Here is a 15,888-nt window from a genome sequence, read left to right as displayed (position 1 = left end):
GTGTTCTTTGGCTTGCAAGCCTCCCCCTTTTTCCTCCAAACATAACAATGGTCATTATGGCCAAACAGCTCTATTTTTGTTTCATCAGACCAAAGGACATTTCTCCAAAAAGTATGATCTTTGTCCCCATGTGCAGTTGCAAACCGTAGTCTGGCTTTTTAATGGCGGTTTTGGAGCACTGGCTTCTTCCTTGCTGAACGGCCTTTCAGGTTATGTAGATATAGGACTCGTTTTACTGTGGATATTGATACTTTTGTACCTCCAGCATCTTCACAGATTCCTCCAGCATCTTCACAAGGTCCTTTGCTGTTGTTCTGGGATTGATTTTCACTTTTCGCACCAAAGTACATTAATCTCTAGGAGACAGAACGCACCTCCTTCCTGAGCAGTATGACGGCTGCGTGGTCCCATGGTGTTTATACTTGTGTACTATTTTTTGTACAGATGAACGTGGTACCTTCAGGCATTTGGAAATTGCTCCCAAGGATGAACCAGACTTGTGGAGGTCTACAATTTTTTTTTCTGAGGTCTTGGCTGATATCTTTTGATTTTCCCATGATGTCAAGCAAAGAGGCACTGAGTTTGAACGTAGGCCTTGAAATACATCCACAGGTACACCTCCAATTGACTCAAATTATATCAATTAGCCTATCAGAAGCTTCTAAAGCCATGGCGTAATTTTCTGGGATTTTCCAAGCTGTCTAAAGGCACAGCCAGCTTAGTGTATGTAAACTTCTGACCCACTGGAATTGTGATACAGGGAATTATAAGTGAAATAATCTCTGTAAACAATTGTTGGAAAAATGAAGTAGATGTTCTAACCGACTTGCCAAAACTCAAGAAATTTGTGGAGTGGATGAAAAACGAGTTTTAATGACTCCAACCTAAGTGTATGTAAACTTCCGACTTCAACTGTACATCATCTGAGCCGAGTCATTCCCCTGGCTGCTTCCTTTTCACTTAATCTACCACTCCCTTCTTCTTCTTCTTCACCTCCTCTCTCCCTCTCTCCTCTCCACAGCTGTGCTCCACTCCAAACACAAGGAGGAGATATTGGTTTTTAAAGAGCCCACTCTTTCCAAACACAATAATGGTTATGGTAGCTGATACGAAGCAATATATTGTGATGTTGATTCTCCAGCTGGAACTAAATGGCATTCCGTTACATTAAAGAGTTGTCAACATCCCCATGTGTGTCAAATTAAAAAATCATGACCTACCCCATCCAATCTCACACTTGAGATTTTTTTTTTAATTTGTAAAATTGTTTTTCCAAAAGGGGAGAGTGAGCTCTCTGATACAGTGGATGCGTTCGTAATGCATTTAAATGTAGACATTTCCTGCCCATTAAAAATGGATGATATAAAACATACATTGTTCAAGCCCACAGGATCTCGTTCACAGCAAAACAATGAATGAATTATCTGTTCACACTTCCCGTCCGAGCATCTTATGTCACTAACATTACAATAGTAATGGAGCTAGTCAACGTGAAGTGTCAAGCTAAGAAGGTCGCTTGTTCTATATATGTATTGCTGAGTGAGATACAAATACCTGTCCAAGACTACTAGTACTGTACGAAGAAAACTCTACTGTCAAATCCCTGTGATTGTTGAAGTTCCATCCCGCTGGGCACACGGGAATCAACGTTGTTGAATCAACGTTGTTTTCCCGTCATTTCAATCAAATTACGTTCAACCAACGCGGAATAGACGTTGAATTGATGTGTGTGCCCAGTGGGATGTGCCCTTAAAATACTTGTTGAACTTCTGTACTGAATGGAGTATAAAGCTCTCCTGACAGAATAATGCAATGCAAATCTCCAGATAGTACTGGCAAATGAGACAGCAAAAGAGAGCAGGGGCTTTAACTAGTACATTTCAGTGGGGGGGGGGGATTCCTAGCTATATATCTACCTGGCCTATATCTCCTCTCAGCCTTAACTCAATTACAACAAAAATATTCCCATTCCCACTAAATGGAAAAACAACCTGTTCGTTGTTGGGGGCCAAAAAAACAAATGGCTCTGTTGCTAACCCCTGTCTTACACCAAAACAGACCCTGCCTAATTGCCAAGTGTTCATTAGAGATGTACAGGGGAGCGGCTGGACACTGTGCACCATGCACTCACTGTCATTTGCTTCTAAAGTCATTTGGGGCTGCTGGCATGTCACAACATGCAGCTTAGCCACACACACACACACACACACACACTGCATTGTAGAGTACAACACATTAAAGGGATGATGGATGGCTGGCCTCTTTGTTTTAATTGATAGGGACATACAATAAGCCTGGCCGCATGACTATCCGGCTAAACAACAGAGCCATGAATGACGAGGGCACCCAGACAATCCACAAAGGCATCTTAAGGGCAGGGGTTCTGACATTGGCAGCCACGTTACTCTATCACCTAACCTCATCAGTGCTCTCAATGGAGAGAGCTATGGACGAGCTCTACTCTGTTTGAAACCAAGGCTTTTACCACCTAGGTGACCTTCAATATCCTTTACATTATTACGGTTAATAGCTAGGGAATGTCTACAACAGAACTAATGACATATCAAACTGTTATGTGTCTGTGTTGTGGTCAAGATGAATAAGAAAAACATTACATCTAATGCACACTGCATATTCACATGTGCATCATCGTTGTCTTCTCAACAAATTGTAAATGTGGAAGGATCATTGCTGCTTTGTTTCTTTTAGATTTAAAGAAAGCTAAATTGTCTGTGACGTCACAGTGGAAAGAAAACAGGACCCAGTCCAGAAAGACAGACATGCCCAGACAAGACATCCATTTGATCAATAGGGAGACACCTGATCGTGTCAGGAAGCTATCTGGGACACACAGGAAGTCACAGTCACAGCTGCAGAGCCATCTCAGACAGATGGAGGGAGAGACGAGTGTGGTCCAGGTGAGAGAGAGAGAGAGAGAGAGAGAGAGAGAGAGAGAGAGAGAGAGAGAGAGAGAATAGATGCATACGTCTGTGAGTGAGACACAGTCAATGTAATGCTATGCTGTGGCATCTGGTGTTTCCCGTCCAGGCTGCTAATGATGATGAATGTCTGGCATCGTGTCGACCACCAAATCCAAGAAAAATCCTATTGTTTCACTGATGCCACTTTCACAATGCCACCCTCCCCCCTTTTCTGATGTTAGTTCAACATTGGGCTAGATTTCAGTATAAAATAACAACATGGGCGACACAGTAAAAAGCCCTGACAAAATGCCAGACCCTCATCCACACTGTAATGGTAGACAAGGGAGTTGTGTAGATAAAGAAATGGGGGCGACAGAGAGAAAGAACCACATGGGGCACTCTTTCATCAGCTGTCTATACAAGCCTTGGCCTGGAGGGCTTTTGAGGAAGCCACAGAACGCTTTCATTCAGCTTCTTACCGAGAGGCATCGATGGGTGCGTGCCGGATTACACATTTTAATGTAGAAGTCTTCTGAGGGGCCCTGCTGTGGGTATTAATATCACACAAGGCACATTCACAGACAGTCTTGAGGACCTGTCACTCTTGCTGGCAAGCCTCATTGTGCACTCAATAATACCCCATTAAACCTTTTCTTCTTTCTTATCAGTGAAACAGCAGTCCTTGGCCAAGGTACGGGTCACCAAGTGGAGGACTGATTGGCTGATTTGCATTATTTACATATTTTGTGTGTGCTGATTTATTGGGTGGAAAATGAATGGAAGTGCCCTCCCTCCATCCCTCCCTCGTGGCGTGCCTGCCTGCCTGCCTGCCTGGCGACCACGTGGCTCACTCTTATCGAAGCACCTTGGGATTTCTTTCTGTGGCATATCGGATCCCCCCCCCCCCCCCCCCCCCCCTCCATCCTGCACACAGCCAGTTGGGCAGAAAAGCCATCCATCTTAACAATCCCAGATGCCAATATTAATAGAGATGGACTCCCTGCCTCCATCCACTAAACAAACACAGATGGTGGTGCTCCAAAAGCTCCTGACACCAAGTTCAAAACACTGTGGAATTGTCTGCCATGTTGAAAACGATCCACCGCCGCCCACTAATGTTATTCTTGTTAACTCTAAGTCGGAAAAGTATTTAAGGATGTTCTTTCTCTCTTTCTGCGAAATTAAGTGCAGCTAAGTGCTGACTGAGATTTTAAAAAATCAAAATCTGGGGCTTGATGCTTTGGCTTTTATACTATTTCCACATAAGGCCGTTGACAATTCTGTCTTTTAAACTATTTCCTCGTCAATGCCCCAAATGCCTCTGCATCCCTGCTAAAAGCAGCAAGCAGGGGGATGGTGATGTTGAAGACATCTGGCATGGGAGCTTCTCTCACAAATGAGTCATTAGTGCATTCGTTTGAGTTTGATTTAATAACATGTTGACTCATTTAATTCAAGTCACTGGGTTTGTCTATAGGAGACAACTCCGATGAGGAGGATATTCGGCCAGCGTCTTATTTTTATCCCAATGAAATATGACAATGAGTACAGCCCAGCTGTCTAGACAGGGAGAGATGGGGATAGGAGGACAGACAGGAGAGATGCCATGGCACTGATTGCAGCCTCCTCCCTTTGATATGATGGATATCTGCACACCACTTAGAATATCATTATCTACAACAATGCCCCCCACTCCCCCTCCCCCCCACACACACAACCACCACAACCATCAACCACAGCCTGTTTGTAAGCTGTAAAACACTGTAGTTCACTGAGCCCTCTCGGCTATTATGTCTTGGAATGGAATGTTTGATCAATGTTTTTATTCTGTAAGCGTTTATTATTGGTTAGTTAATGTTGTGTGGTTTAACAGATAGCTGTTTAAAACTTGAGATGCTGATTTGATAGGATGGGAAGTCCTTTGTGCCATGCAACAAAGGGTCAGAGTTGACTACGGGGCACCAATCAAGACTTGAGATACTGCCCCTAAACACATGTTACAGTAGCAAGTCGTGTAAGCACACAGGCACACGCACACACAGAAAATAAAGCACCTGACATCTTCACAGCCAAGGGGTTAATTTAACCCTTAATGTGAGGGTGTGTGTGGGCCAGGATGTTAGAATATCAGCTGTGATTAGAGGAGACTAGGGGCTGAGCTGTTCTGATGACTGTGACAGTGCTACGGGGAGCTGCCTTGCGGAGGCATTTGTCTTCTGTTCACTATGACAGGTGAGAACATGAAGCCTTCCTTCACTCAGCAGGTCAGAGGGCATCAGACGTCTCCAGGACCAACTATGACAGAGCAACGAGCAATGTCGCTGTGCTGGGGGAAGCAACGGAGTCAACAACATCAAAGACCTTGCAAGTTAAACAGGAAGTACTGTTTTTCCTATGGCGCTGTGGATTGCTCTTCAGCTACCAGCAATTTAAGAAGACATATTATTCGAAAAGGTCAAATGGTGATGCAGTTTTAAAAATGACGTCATTTGAAATGTAGTCGTCATCATGAAAAAGTCAAAAAGTCAGTCAGGTGGTGAGATGTGGTCGACAAGTTATTCGGGAGTGCCAGATGACATTTCTGTGGGGTTACCACTGTAGTGTTCCAGCACCGAGGCAGAGCCTGCCTACCCAGCGACGATCAGCACGCCTTGCGCGCACACACACATACACATACAGTGGGGCAAAAAAGTATTTAGCCAGCCACCAATTGTGCAAGTTTTCCCACTTATAAAGATGAGAGAGGCCTGTAATTTTCATCATAGGTACACTTCAACTATGACAGACAAAATGAAAAGAAAAAAATCCAGAAAATCACATTGTAGGATTTTTAATGAATTTATTTGCAAATTATGGTGGAAAATAAGTATTTGGTCAATAACAAAAGTTTATCTCAATACTTTGTTATATACCCTTTGTTGGCAATGACAGAGGTCAAACGTTTTCTGTAAGACTTCACAAGGTTTTCACACACTGTTGCTGGTATTTTGGCCCATTCCTCCAATACAGATCTCCTCTAGAGCAGTGCTGTTTTGGGGCTGTTGCTGTGCAACACGGACTTTCAACTCCCTCCAAAGATTTTCTATGGGGTTGAGATCTGGAGACTGGCTAGGCCACTCCAGGACCTTGAAATGCTTCTTACGAAGCCACTCCTTCGTTGCCCAGGAGGTGTGTTTGGGATCATTGTCATGCTGAAAGACCCAGCCACGTTTCATCTTTAATGCCCTTGCTGATGGAAGGAGGTTTTCACTCAAAATCTCACGATACATGGCCCCATTCATTCTTTCCTTTACACGGATCAGTCGTCCAGGTCCCTTTGCAGAAAAACAGCCCCAAAGCATGATGTTTCCACCCCCATGCTTCACAGTAGGTATGGTGTTCTTTGGATGCAACTCAGCATTCTTTGTCCTCCAAACACGACGAGTTGAGTTTTTACCAAAAAGTTATATTTGGTTTCATCTGACCATATGACATTCTCCCAATCTTCTTCTGGATCATCCAAATGCTCTCTAGCAAACTTCAGACGGGCCTGGACATGTACTGGCTTAAGCAGGGGGACACGTCTGGCACTGCAGGATTTGAGTCCCTGGCGGTGTAGTGTGTTACTGATGGTAGGCTTTCTTACTTTGGTCCCAGCTCTCTGCGGGTCATTCACTAGGTCCCCCCGTGTGGTTCTGGGATTTTTGCTCACCGTTCTTGTGATCATTTTGACCCCACGGGGTGAGATCTTGCATGAAGCCCCAGATCGATGGAGATTATCAGTGGTCTTGTATGTCTTCCATTTCCTAATAATTGCTCCCACAGTTGATTTATTCAAACCAAGCTGCTTACCTATTGCAGATTCAGTCTTCCCAGCCTGGTGCAGGTCTACAATTTTGTTTCTGGTGTCCTTTGACAGCGCTTTGGTCTTGGCCATAGTGGAGTTTGGAGTGTGACTGTTTGAGGTTGTGGACAGGTGTCATTTATACTGATAACAAGTTCAAACAGGTGCCATTAATACAGGTAACGAGTGGAGGACAGAGGAGCCTCTTAAAGAAGAAGTTACAGGTCTGTGAGAGCCAGAAATCTTGCTTGTTTGTAGGTGACCAAATACTTATTTTCCACCATAATTTGCAAATGCATTCATTAAAAATCCTACAATGTGATTTTCTGGATTTTTTTTCTCTCATTTTGTCTGTCATAGTTGAAGTGTACCTATGATGAAAATTACAGGCCTCTCTCATCTTTTTAAGTGGGAAAACTTGCACAATTGGTGGCTGAATAAATACTTTTTTGCCTCACTGTACACACACATACAAATATAATCTGCCTCTGTGATTGGCTAGCCCCTCATATCAGCCCCAGTTCCCAGTTCCCATGAAGACATAAAGACAAATGGGTTTGAAGGTGATGAGATTCATTTACTATCAATGCTGCCTCTTTGATGTATACTTGACAACCTGAGTGGTATGCTGCCTCAAACTGTCTGTCGATGTGGTTGAAAGGCCCCTTTTAAAATGCCCCTGGGTATGGTGTGGTTTAGTGTTGTGGTCTGTTTGGCAATCAGCCAGCTAATCAAACTCCCCCATTGTTCATGCAAAGTAAAACTCTCAGGTGAACACACCCAGCCGTGATTTGAAGGCATTTTACAGCAACTGTGAAAGAGAGCGCCTCGGTTGGTTTTGAGAGCTGAATAGAGTCGTGATCAAAATACATTATAGGGATGGACACAATCATTCTGTCTAAGTGGTACTGTAGAAGAGAGAAAGAGAGGGAACCTGTCCTGACAAACATTTCAATGTTACAAACAATGAAGGATGAGACTAAAAACAAACAAAAGATAACTATTGTAAAATATACTGTGTCAGTAAAATGTATATAGTATGTATAAGCTGGAAGTAGAAGCCTAAGTGTTGTTGTCTATTAGTTTACTCCAATTAGGCGAGGGGTGGAGGGTTAGGGGTAAATAATAAAGGAAAATATATTTAAAAAAATATATGGGGGATTGGAAATTATGCAGACAATTACATTGATAGATTGTGGCTTCTATCTGCAATATTAAAATAAAATAAAAAACAATGCTACACGCTCTTTGAAAAAAAAGTGCTTTCTTGAACCTAAAAGGATTCCTCGGCTGTCCCCATAGGAGATCCCTTTTGGGTTTCAGGCAGAACCCTATTAGGTTCATTGTAGAAACCTCTTCCTAGAGGGTTTTAAATGGAACACAAAAGAGTTCTACTTGGAACTAAAAAGGGTTCTCCTATGGGGACAGCCGAAGAACCCTTTTTTTTCCCCTAAGAGTGCATGACAAGGCTTCAAATGGAGTAGTACTGTGCAGTTTAGACAAATACAATGTTTCTAGAAGCTAGAGCATGAATGGCAGTGGTTGGGCAGGGAGCCCCATCTGTTGGCTGGTATGTAAATTCACTGTGGCGGTGCCTGGGTCTGTGTGCGCCCTGCTTTCCTGGTGGTGAAGGAGTGTCTCTGTCTCCTTAGTGACTGACTGACTGAATGCATCTCCTGCTGTGCTCTGCTGCTTCACTTTGCACCTCTTACTTCTGGGACAGTGCTCAAGGATACACCCAGGGAGGGACGGGAACATTTCTAATTATTACAGAAATTATAATCATCCCTGTATTTCAGCAGCAGCAGTCTCTCTCTCTCTCTCTCTCTCTCTCTCTCTCTCTCTCTCTCTCTCTCTCTCTCTCTCTCTCTCTCTCTCTCTCTCTCTCTCTCTCTCTCTCTCTCTCTCTCTCTCTCTCTCTCTCTCTCTCTCTCTCTCTCTCTCTCTCTCTCTCTCTCTCTCTCTCTCTCTCTCTCTCTCTCTCTCTCTCTCTCTCTCTCTCTCTCTCTCTCTCTCTCTCTCTCTCTCTCTCTCTCTCTCTCTCCTCCCTTCGTCAGACTGGTAGATAGACTGCTGCTGCACAGAACAGTAATCAACGTTTCTCTCTTCATCATCTCACTGGTGGATGAGGTAAAGCAAAAAGCCTCTTCACCTTTCCTCACTAGTGGATCTAATCAGACACAGCTAGCAAGAGTAGCTTCCTCTAGCCCAACCCCAGGGGAACGGTAACACATTATGGATCTCAGTAAACAACGTTATCTCTCTCTGAGGGGCTATACTCTACAGAGGACAGTCGACTGTGGTAAAGATGATCTGTGTTCATGTGTAGGTATTCTGTGTTTGGTAGATATACTATGGATTCTAATAATCTCCCCTCTCTCACGCGCACATATTGTACGTACGAACACAACACACAAACACACACCCTCCTACAGTACCCTACCTCCTCCCACTGGTGGATGTATCGGATGAGCCTGGACAGCCTGAGCAGTCTGAGCAGGCTGAGGATCTTGGTGAAGCGGACGATCCTCAGCGCCCGGGCCGTCTTGTAGAAGTCTGAGTCGATGCGCGTCTCCACGATGAGGAAGATGTAGTCCACAGGTATGGAGGAGATGAAGTCCACCACGAACCAGCTCCTCAGGTACTTGATCTTGATCTGTTGTGGGTCCAGGATGATCTCGGTGTTGTCCTCCTTGACGATGCCCGTGCGGAAGTTGAGCACCAGGTCCATGAGGAAGAAGGTGTCTGAGATCACGTTGAAGATGATCCAGGGGGGCGTGTGTTCGTCTTTGAAGAAGGTGATGCCCACCGGGATGACGATCAGGTTCCCCACCATCAGCAGCAGCATGGTCAGGTCCCAGTAGAACCTAGAACAGGACGAACCACAGAGAGCTTAGAGCCTGGGAGAGAACATGAGGAACCACAGATGGCATAGAACCTGGGAGAGAACAGGAGGAACCACATAGGGATGTTGATCAGGTTCCCCAATATCAGTAGCACTATAGTCAACTCCAGCAGCACCTGGGAGAGACAGGAATTGGGTAGAAAGGATTTAGGAGAAAAGATCAACAGCTGCCTCTCCCTGAGAAGTACCGCTACCACTGATCACATTAAATGTACATACTGTAAGCTACAGCAGCTATCTAGGATGAGCGGTTAGTTTTATACCATCACATAGACTGTACTGTACTGAACAGCTTTATACTGCCACTGACATTCAACATGTTCAATAATGAACGTGGTTTAGGATTGTGTACACTATGTACACTATGGCCATGTGTCTTGACCCGCCACTAAATCCTGTCTTTGAAGGCCTTTTAAAGTTAATGATTCAATATCAAATATTGAATTAAACTAACTGTTAAATCCCCGATACGGCCAGAACCTGTGTGACCCATGGCTGTCACAACATGTGCTCACATGTTATCCGCCTGCGGCTCTCCTGAAGGAGTAATGGCCCACACACGCAGCCTAGCCTACATCTCCCAGTCTGTCTTGATGCGTAACCTATTGTCTCCTGCTTGTGGTTGCTGGGCGCACATTTAAAAAGGTCAACGAGGGTTAAATGTTGATTACAAAGTGTTGGGTGACGTTGTCCATCTTCCCAGTCGCACAATTTGGTTGTAAATTACACTCTCCGCCCGCTTCGTAATTAAATCCAGATTGGTGGTGTTGTATGCAGGTTGATATACAGTATCCTTGGTGTTCTATAGATGGCACCGAGGGAGCGCGTCCCGCATTGTGAACTGGTTCTTGTGGGTAGGGCAGGATGATTTAACCACTCAAGTTTAACCGGCCCCATAAAAATCCATCTCAGAGCAAAACCAATTTAAAGCAGAGACCCAGAAGAAATGAAAAATATCCTATTCACAATGTTGATGGTTGCTTTGCTGTGATGCCTCTCAGTGGAGATGAACATTCCAATTGCCTCTGAGATCACTGTGCTGCCTGTCTGTGGACACATTACTTTGAAATAAACATTAATTACAGGGATATTACACACACAGCTGTCTAAAACAGTTGAGCCATGGATTACGGTTTACAAAAATACACACACACACCTGCGTGTGCACACACACACACACACACACACACACACACACACACACACACACACACACTAAACCCCCTCTCGCTTACACACTGACACACGAAACAGTGACAGTAATAGGAATTCTTCAAAGTAAAAGGGTATCCACGGTTTCAGTTTCTTGTCAAGCAGAGTTATATTTAGAAAGACGTTTCCGCCACTGTGTTTGCTCATGTTAAGATTTAAAGCCCAAGAGGACAAGACACAACTTCAAAGGAAATAACATGTACACGGGTAATGACATTTGCTCTTCGATGTTCTTCCCATTCCCTCGTATTCCCCATGTCAGGAAGAAGTATGTGAGTTGACACCATGACGACAAAACAGCTTGCTAACGGGCTGGAGGTGCACCAACAGCCCTTAATGTCGCTGCAATCACTATGTGCTAATATATCCATTAATTTCGTGCCAACACCTGCTCAGTGTCCTCGCCACTTTTCTGCCAGTTTCATGGTGACTTGACTGTTAGTTTAAACTAGGTCGTGAAGAAACAAACAGAGACATCAGGAAGTAGAAAAGGCCCAGCTGGCAGACTGTCTTGTCTGTTTGGACAGAGAGAGAGAGAGAGAGAGAGAGAGAGAGAGGAGGCTGAGAAGAGACAGGGGGAGGCTGTAGAGAGGCAGGGAAGGAGGGCTCCTCCACATGCTTACTGGGCCTCAGAATGAGGGAAGGAGGGGTATGTAAGCTACTGTCAGGATCCCCTGAGAGGGCCTGTGGCCAAGAGAGGGGACACACACCTGTGTGAACTCCACCTGTTCCCTTGGATGAAGAAATGGGGTATTTGTGGTCAACAGCCTTCCCAAGCCTCTGGTCATGTACTGTACATACTATAGCCTACTACAGACACCAACCATGTGTCTGTCCCCCGATACCTCATGTCTCTAGGTCTCCTCAATGTCAGAGATTCACAACCGTGCTGATGAAGGTTGTGACCCACGATGAAAATATTGTGGAACAAACAACCAGCTTTCCATCAAACCTTTTTATCCGAAGGTCGGATAAAACATTTCACGACAGGATTGATGGAAACAGCTAATTTGTCGGTAAACGTTCCAGATGTCGACAAAACCAAACACGTTAGACAAGATGGAACCTTTTTGTGTCTGTAAAATTAATTACGCAACAAATGGAAACGCCTTTATGCACAAAAATTGATTTAATTGATCAACTAGTGAGGATGATATGTTGTGTGGTCCTCCCACTATGATTCTGGAAAGCATGCAGTTTATTAGGCTACAGATGAAATAAATGATGAACTTCACAGGGTGGTGAAAGTGCAAGCTTGATGCTCCTTTCCAATAAATATCGAGGGTTTTATTCTGGTGACATGATGATCGAATCTTGGCTGCCATTTTGGCAAATAAAAATAATCGGTCTCTTTGTCCATAATAATCGCATCATGAAGTAGGCTATACCCGCACTGTATCTGTGACCTGTTGGCTAAAGCGCGCGTGCCAAGACAAGAGTGTGCACATTCGCTATATAACACAATAGTTTTTGGTGGCAAAATCATCAGTAGAGTTGAAAATGCAGTGAAAACGCATTTAAATTGTGTTTTTGTAGCAGTACATGGGAATTTCAACTCAAAAGGTATTTTTATCTGCACTACATCGCGCACAGTGTTTTATCCGCAACAGGTCAATTTGATGGAAACATCTCTGGTGGAAAAATGTGCATATTGTTTTATACAGACTTGAGAGTATTCGCACTACCATCTGTCGCCAATTGGATGGAAATCTAGCTACTAACCAGGTTCACATCCAACCTTTTTTTGTGAGTAACGTACATGTCGAATTAAAAGAAAGAAAGACAGGCCTAATTTGTCAGTAAACTTTCAAATGATGAAACAACTAAAGACAAGGTGAGATATTTTTATGTCTGTAAAATGTATTATGTGAGAAATTCCTGTAGAAACGCCTTTATGCGCAAATATTGATATAATAACCATCATATCGTAGGAGACTTGGAGGCAAGCAATGGTATGGTGTGTGGTCCTCCCACTACGACTTGGGAAAGCATGCAGTCTATTAAACTACAGATGAAATAAGTTATGATGGACTTCACAGGGTGGTGAAAGTGCGCAATGATCTTGATGCTCTTTTCCAATAAATATTGATGGTCTGATTCTGGTGACATGATGATTGATGCTTGGTTGCCGGTTTGACAAATCAAAATGATCTGGCTCTTGTCCATAATAATCTCATCATGTAGGCGAGGAACTGTTGACTAGAGTACCTGTGGCAAGACCAGAGCGGGCACATTTGCTTTATAACAGACATTGTTTTTGTGACAAAAACATCGGTAGAGTTGAAAATGTTATCCATTTCGACGGAAAGACATTTAAAAAAATAATTTTTGCATGAAAAGCTGTCGTCAATTGGATGGAAACCAACGCTATACATACAAAAGTATGTGAACGCCCCTTGAAATGATTTCAGCCACACCCGTTGCTGACAGGTGTATAAAATCGAGCACACCGACATGCAATCTCCATAGACAAACATTGGCAGTAGAATGGCCTTACTGAAGAGCTCAGTGACTTTCAACGTGGCACTGTCATAGGATGCCACCTTTCCAACAAGTCAGTTTGTCAAATGACTGCCCTGCTAGAGCTGGACTCTGGATTCCACCATTGGCCTCTGGAGCAGCAGAAACGTGCCGGTTATAGCAGCAAAGGGGGGGAGGGGGGCAACTCCATATTAATGTTCATGATTTTGGAATAAGATATTTGACGAGCAGGTGTCCATATACTTTTGGTCATGTAGTTAGTGTATGTATTAGTATTTCTATTCAAGAATCAAGGACACATCTGGTTCTGTGTAAATGTGCATGAGTTGTGTCTCTCTGTGTGTGTGTGTGTGTGTGTGTGCTCTTTTTCCTTTTCACTCTTGCTATTGCCTTCTGATGGGGGTCAGCCCACCTAAACATAACAGGTATCCATTTACTGTGTTTTCTATCCTGACATAAAGGAACATTGTTCTATAAATATAGATAGACTGAGCAGTGAGTGCAGAGCAGGGCAGGGTGGTGGACGAACATCACAAAGGCACAAAATCCCCATCTCTATGTCTGTCTGAAAGCACTGACTTGTGGATTGATAGCTTTTCCCTGTATAAAACAAAAGGCAGTATCCTTCATGGTGATATCAGTGCAGGCAGGGGTACGCTGCTGCGGTGTAGGGAGAGGGGGGGAGGAGAAGGATGATAGGGAGAGCGCCATAGAGAGAGGGAGAGTTTGAGGGAGGAGAGAGAGAGATCCAGAGAGGGAGGGAGCATTAGAGAGGGAGAGTTTGAGGGAGGAGAGAGAGAGATCCAGAGAGGGAGGGAGCGTTAGAGAGGGAGAGTTTGAGAGGGAGCAAGAGGGGAAATGACTCCGGTTGCATAGCTTACACCTGAGTTGTTATAGTGCTGGGGAGGGACTGCTCACTGTCATGACGACAGACCGTGACATTTCCATGCCTGCTCGTCTACAGAGACAGAGGTACGGTCCACACCACACCGTCTGCTCTCCTGGGAAGAGACCAAGGACTGCAGACCCATGTTTTTACCCTCAGAGTGCCTCCTGCTACAAGATAAACCTCTCTCCCACTCACCACCCTGTCCTGGAGATAGCTACCTGGGGCCACACTAGCCCAGCCTGGTGTCACTGTCACACTGGGGCTCTGACATCACCCACAGTGAGCTACTCACACACACTTCTCTCCCCCAACATGAACATGTTGAAAAGGCATAAAGGATCTACAGCCGGTTTGTGTGTGTGTGTGTGCGTGCATGTGTGTGTGCGTGTGTGTGCGTGCGTGCATGTGTGTGTGCGTGTGTGTGTGTGCGTGTGTGTGCGTGTGTGTGTGTGTGTGTGTGCGTGCGTTGCCCGCAGGGTGCTGTCTCTACCTGTTGGCAGACACGCTGGGAGAGCGATGGCATGGCATCCAGGCAGGCTGTCTGTCATGTCGGCTACACTAGTCTTGCAGACAGAAACAGCAATGAGGAGCAGTGTGTGTGTGTGCTCCTCTTCATTCGGCATGGCGTCAGACTGAATGAGGACAGTAGAACAACAATGTGTGGTGTTCCTGTTCCTCCCTGCTCTTCCTTCCCAGAGAGCAGCAGCACAGTCATTCCCACTGTAAATGTGACTCTGGCTGATTGAATGATTGATGTTGATCTATTTATGAATATGAAAAGCAGTTCCCCTCTTGAATAATGCATGTCCTTGTTTTGTGTGTTTTTTCTCTCCCTTACCTAGTTCTTGTGAGAGGCTGTTTTGTGTGAGGATGAGGAATCCTCGTCAAACGTGCTGATTCGCCATTTGCCTGAGGATGTGGCCCCATGTCACATTAGACACAAGCAGCACACACTGCCTGCATCAATATGACTACTGGCCACTGGCTACTCTAACCCGTCTTAGGGGTGTCACTACTGTACTGCACAGTGAACAGTTTGACTGTTTGACAGCTTGACAGCTTGACTGTGTGTGTGTGTGTGAAGTGTGTGTGTGTGTGTGTGTGTGTGTGTGTGTGTGTGTGTGTGTGTGTGTGTGTGTGTGTGTGTGTGTGTGTGTGTGTGTGTGTGTGTGTGTGTGTGTGTGTGGTGTGTGCAGTGGCGGGAATCCATTAACCCTTAGGCCTGTTCTGACAGGCGAGTGATGAGTGAAAATGAAGCATGTTAGTCTATTACAACACAGCCATACATTTTCCAGACACCACATTTTGCCAAAAGGACAAGACAACACACACACACACACACAGAAGGCTACAAAACACATTGCATAGCAATTGTGCAAGACAGTTCTCCATTGGGCCAGATGGCACACTACGAGACAATAACAGGAGGAAATGGAAGTGTCCAGGAGAGAATCGTGTTAAAAGGGTTAATCCTATGTTTGTTGACACCCTGCTCCGATGAACTGCAATGACGGCACTGACTTTGCTAAGCACAGCCGGCGGGCTCACTGCAAGCAGGGAGCACATCACTGACACTGGGCTACACAGTCGAAAGGGACTATTTTTAGGTGAGACTGACCGTTTTATCAGTCCTGAGCAGTGCCGCTGTCGTAAG

The 15,888-nt window shown here is 44.8% G+C and overlaps 1 protein-coding gene across 1 annotated transcript in view; it reads right to left on the bottom strand.

The window, feature by feature from the left end:
• Positions 1 to 15,888, bottom strand: part of LOC139384749 (potassium/sodium hyperpolarization-activated cyclic nucleotide-gated channel 3-like) — a 90,672-nt gene that overhangs the window by 56,184 nt on the left and 18,600 nt on the right. Inside the window, exon 2 of the mRNA XM_071129617.1 lies at positions 9,191 to 9,614. Within this exon, the coding sequence (XP_070985718.1) occupies positions 9,191 to 9,614 (424 nt within the window). The remainder of the gene's footprint in view (positions 1 to 9,190; positions 9,615 to 15,888) is intronic.

The sequence above is a fragment of the Oncorhynchus clarkii genome, chromosome 26 (genome assembly GCF_045791955.1).
Source record: "Oncorhynchus clarkii lewisi isolate Uvic-CL-2024 chromosome 26, UVic_Ocla_1.0, whole genome shotgun sequence".
In the NCBI taxonomy this organism is placed as follows: domain Eukaryota; kingdom Metazoa; phylum Chordata; class Actinopteri; order Salmoniformes; family Salmonidae; genus Oncorhynchus; species Oncorhynchus clarkii.
Note: the sequence above shows the minus strand (reverse complement) of the source record. Positions and strands in the feature narration are given on the sequence as shown.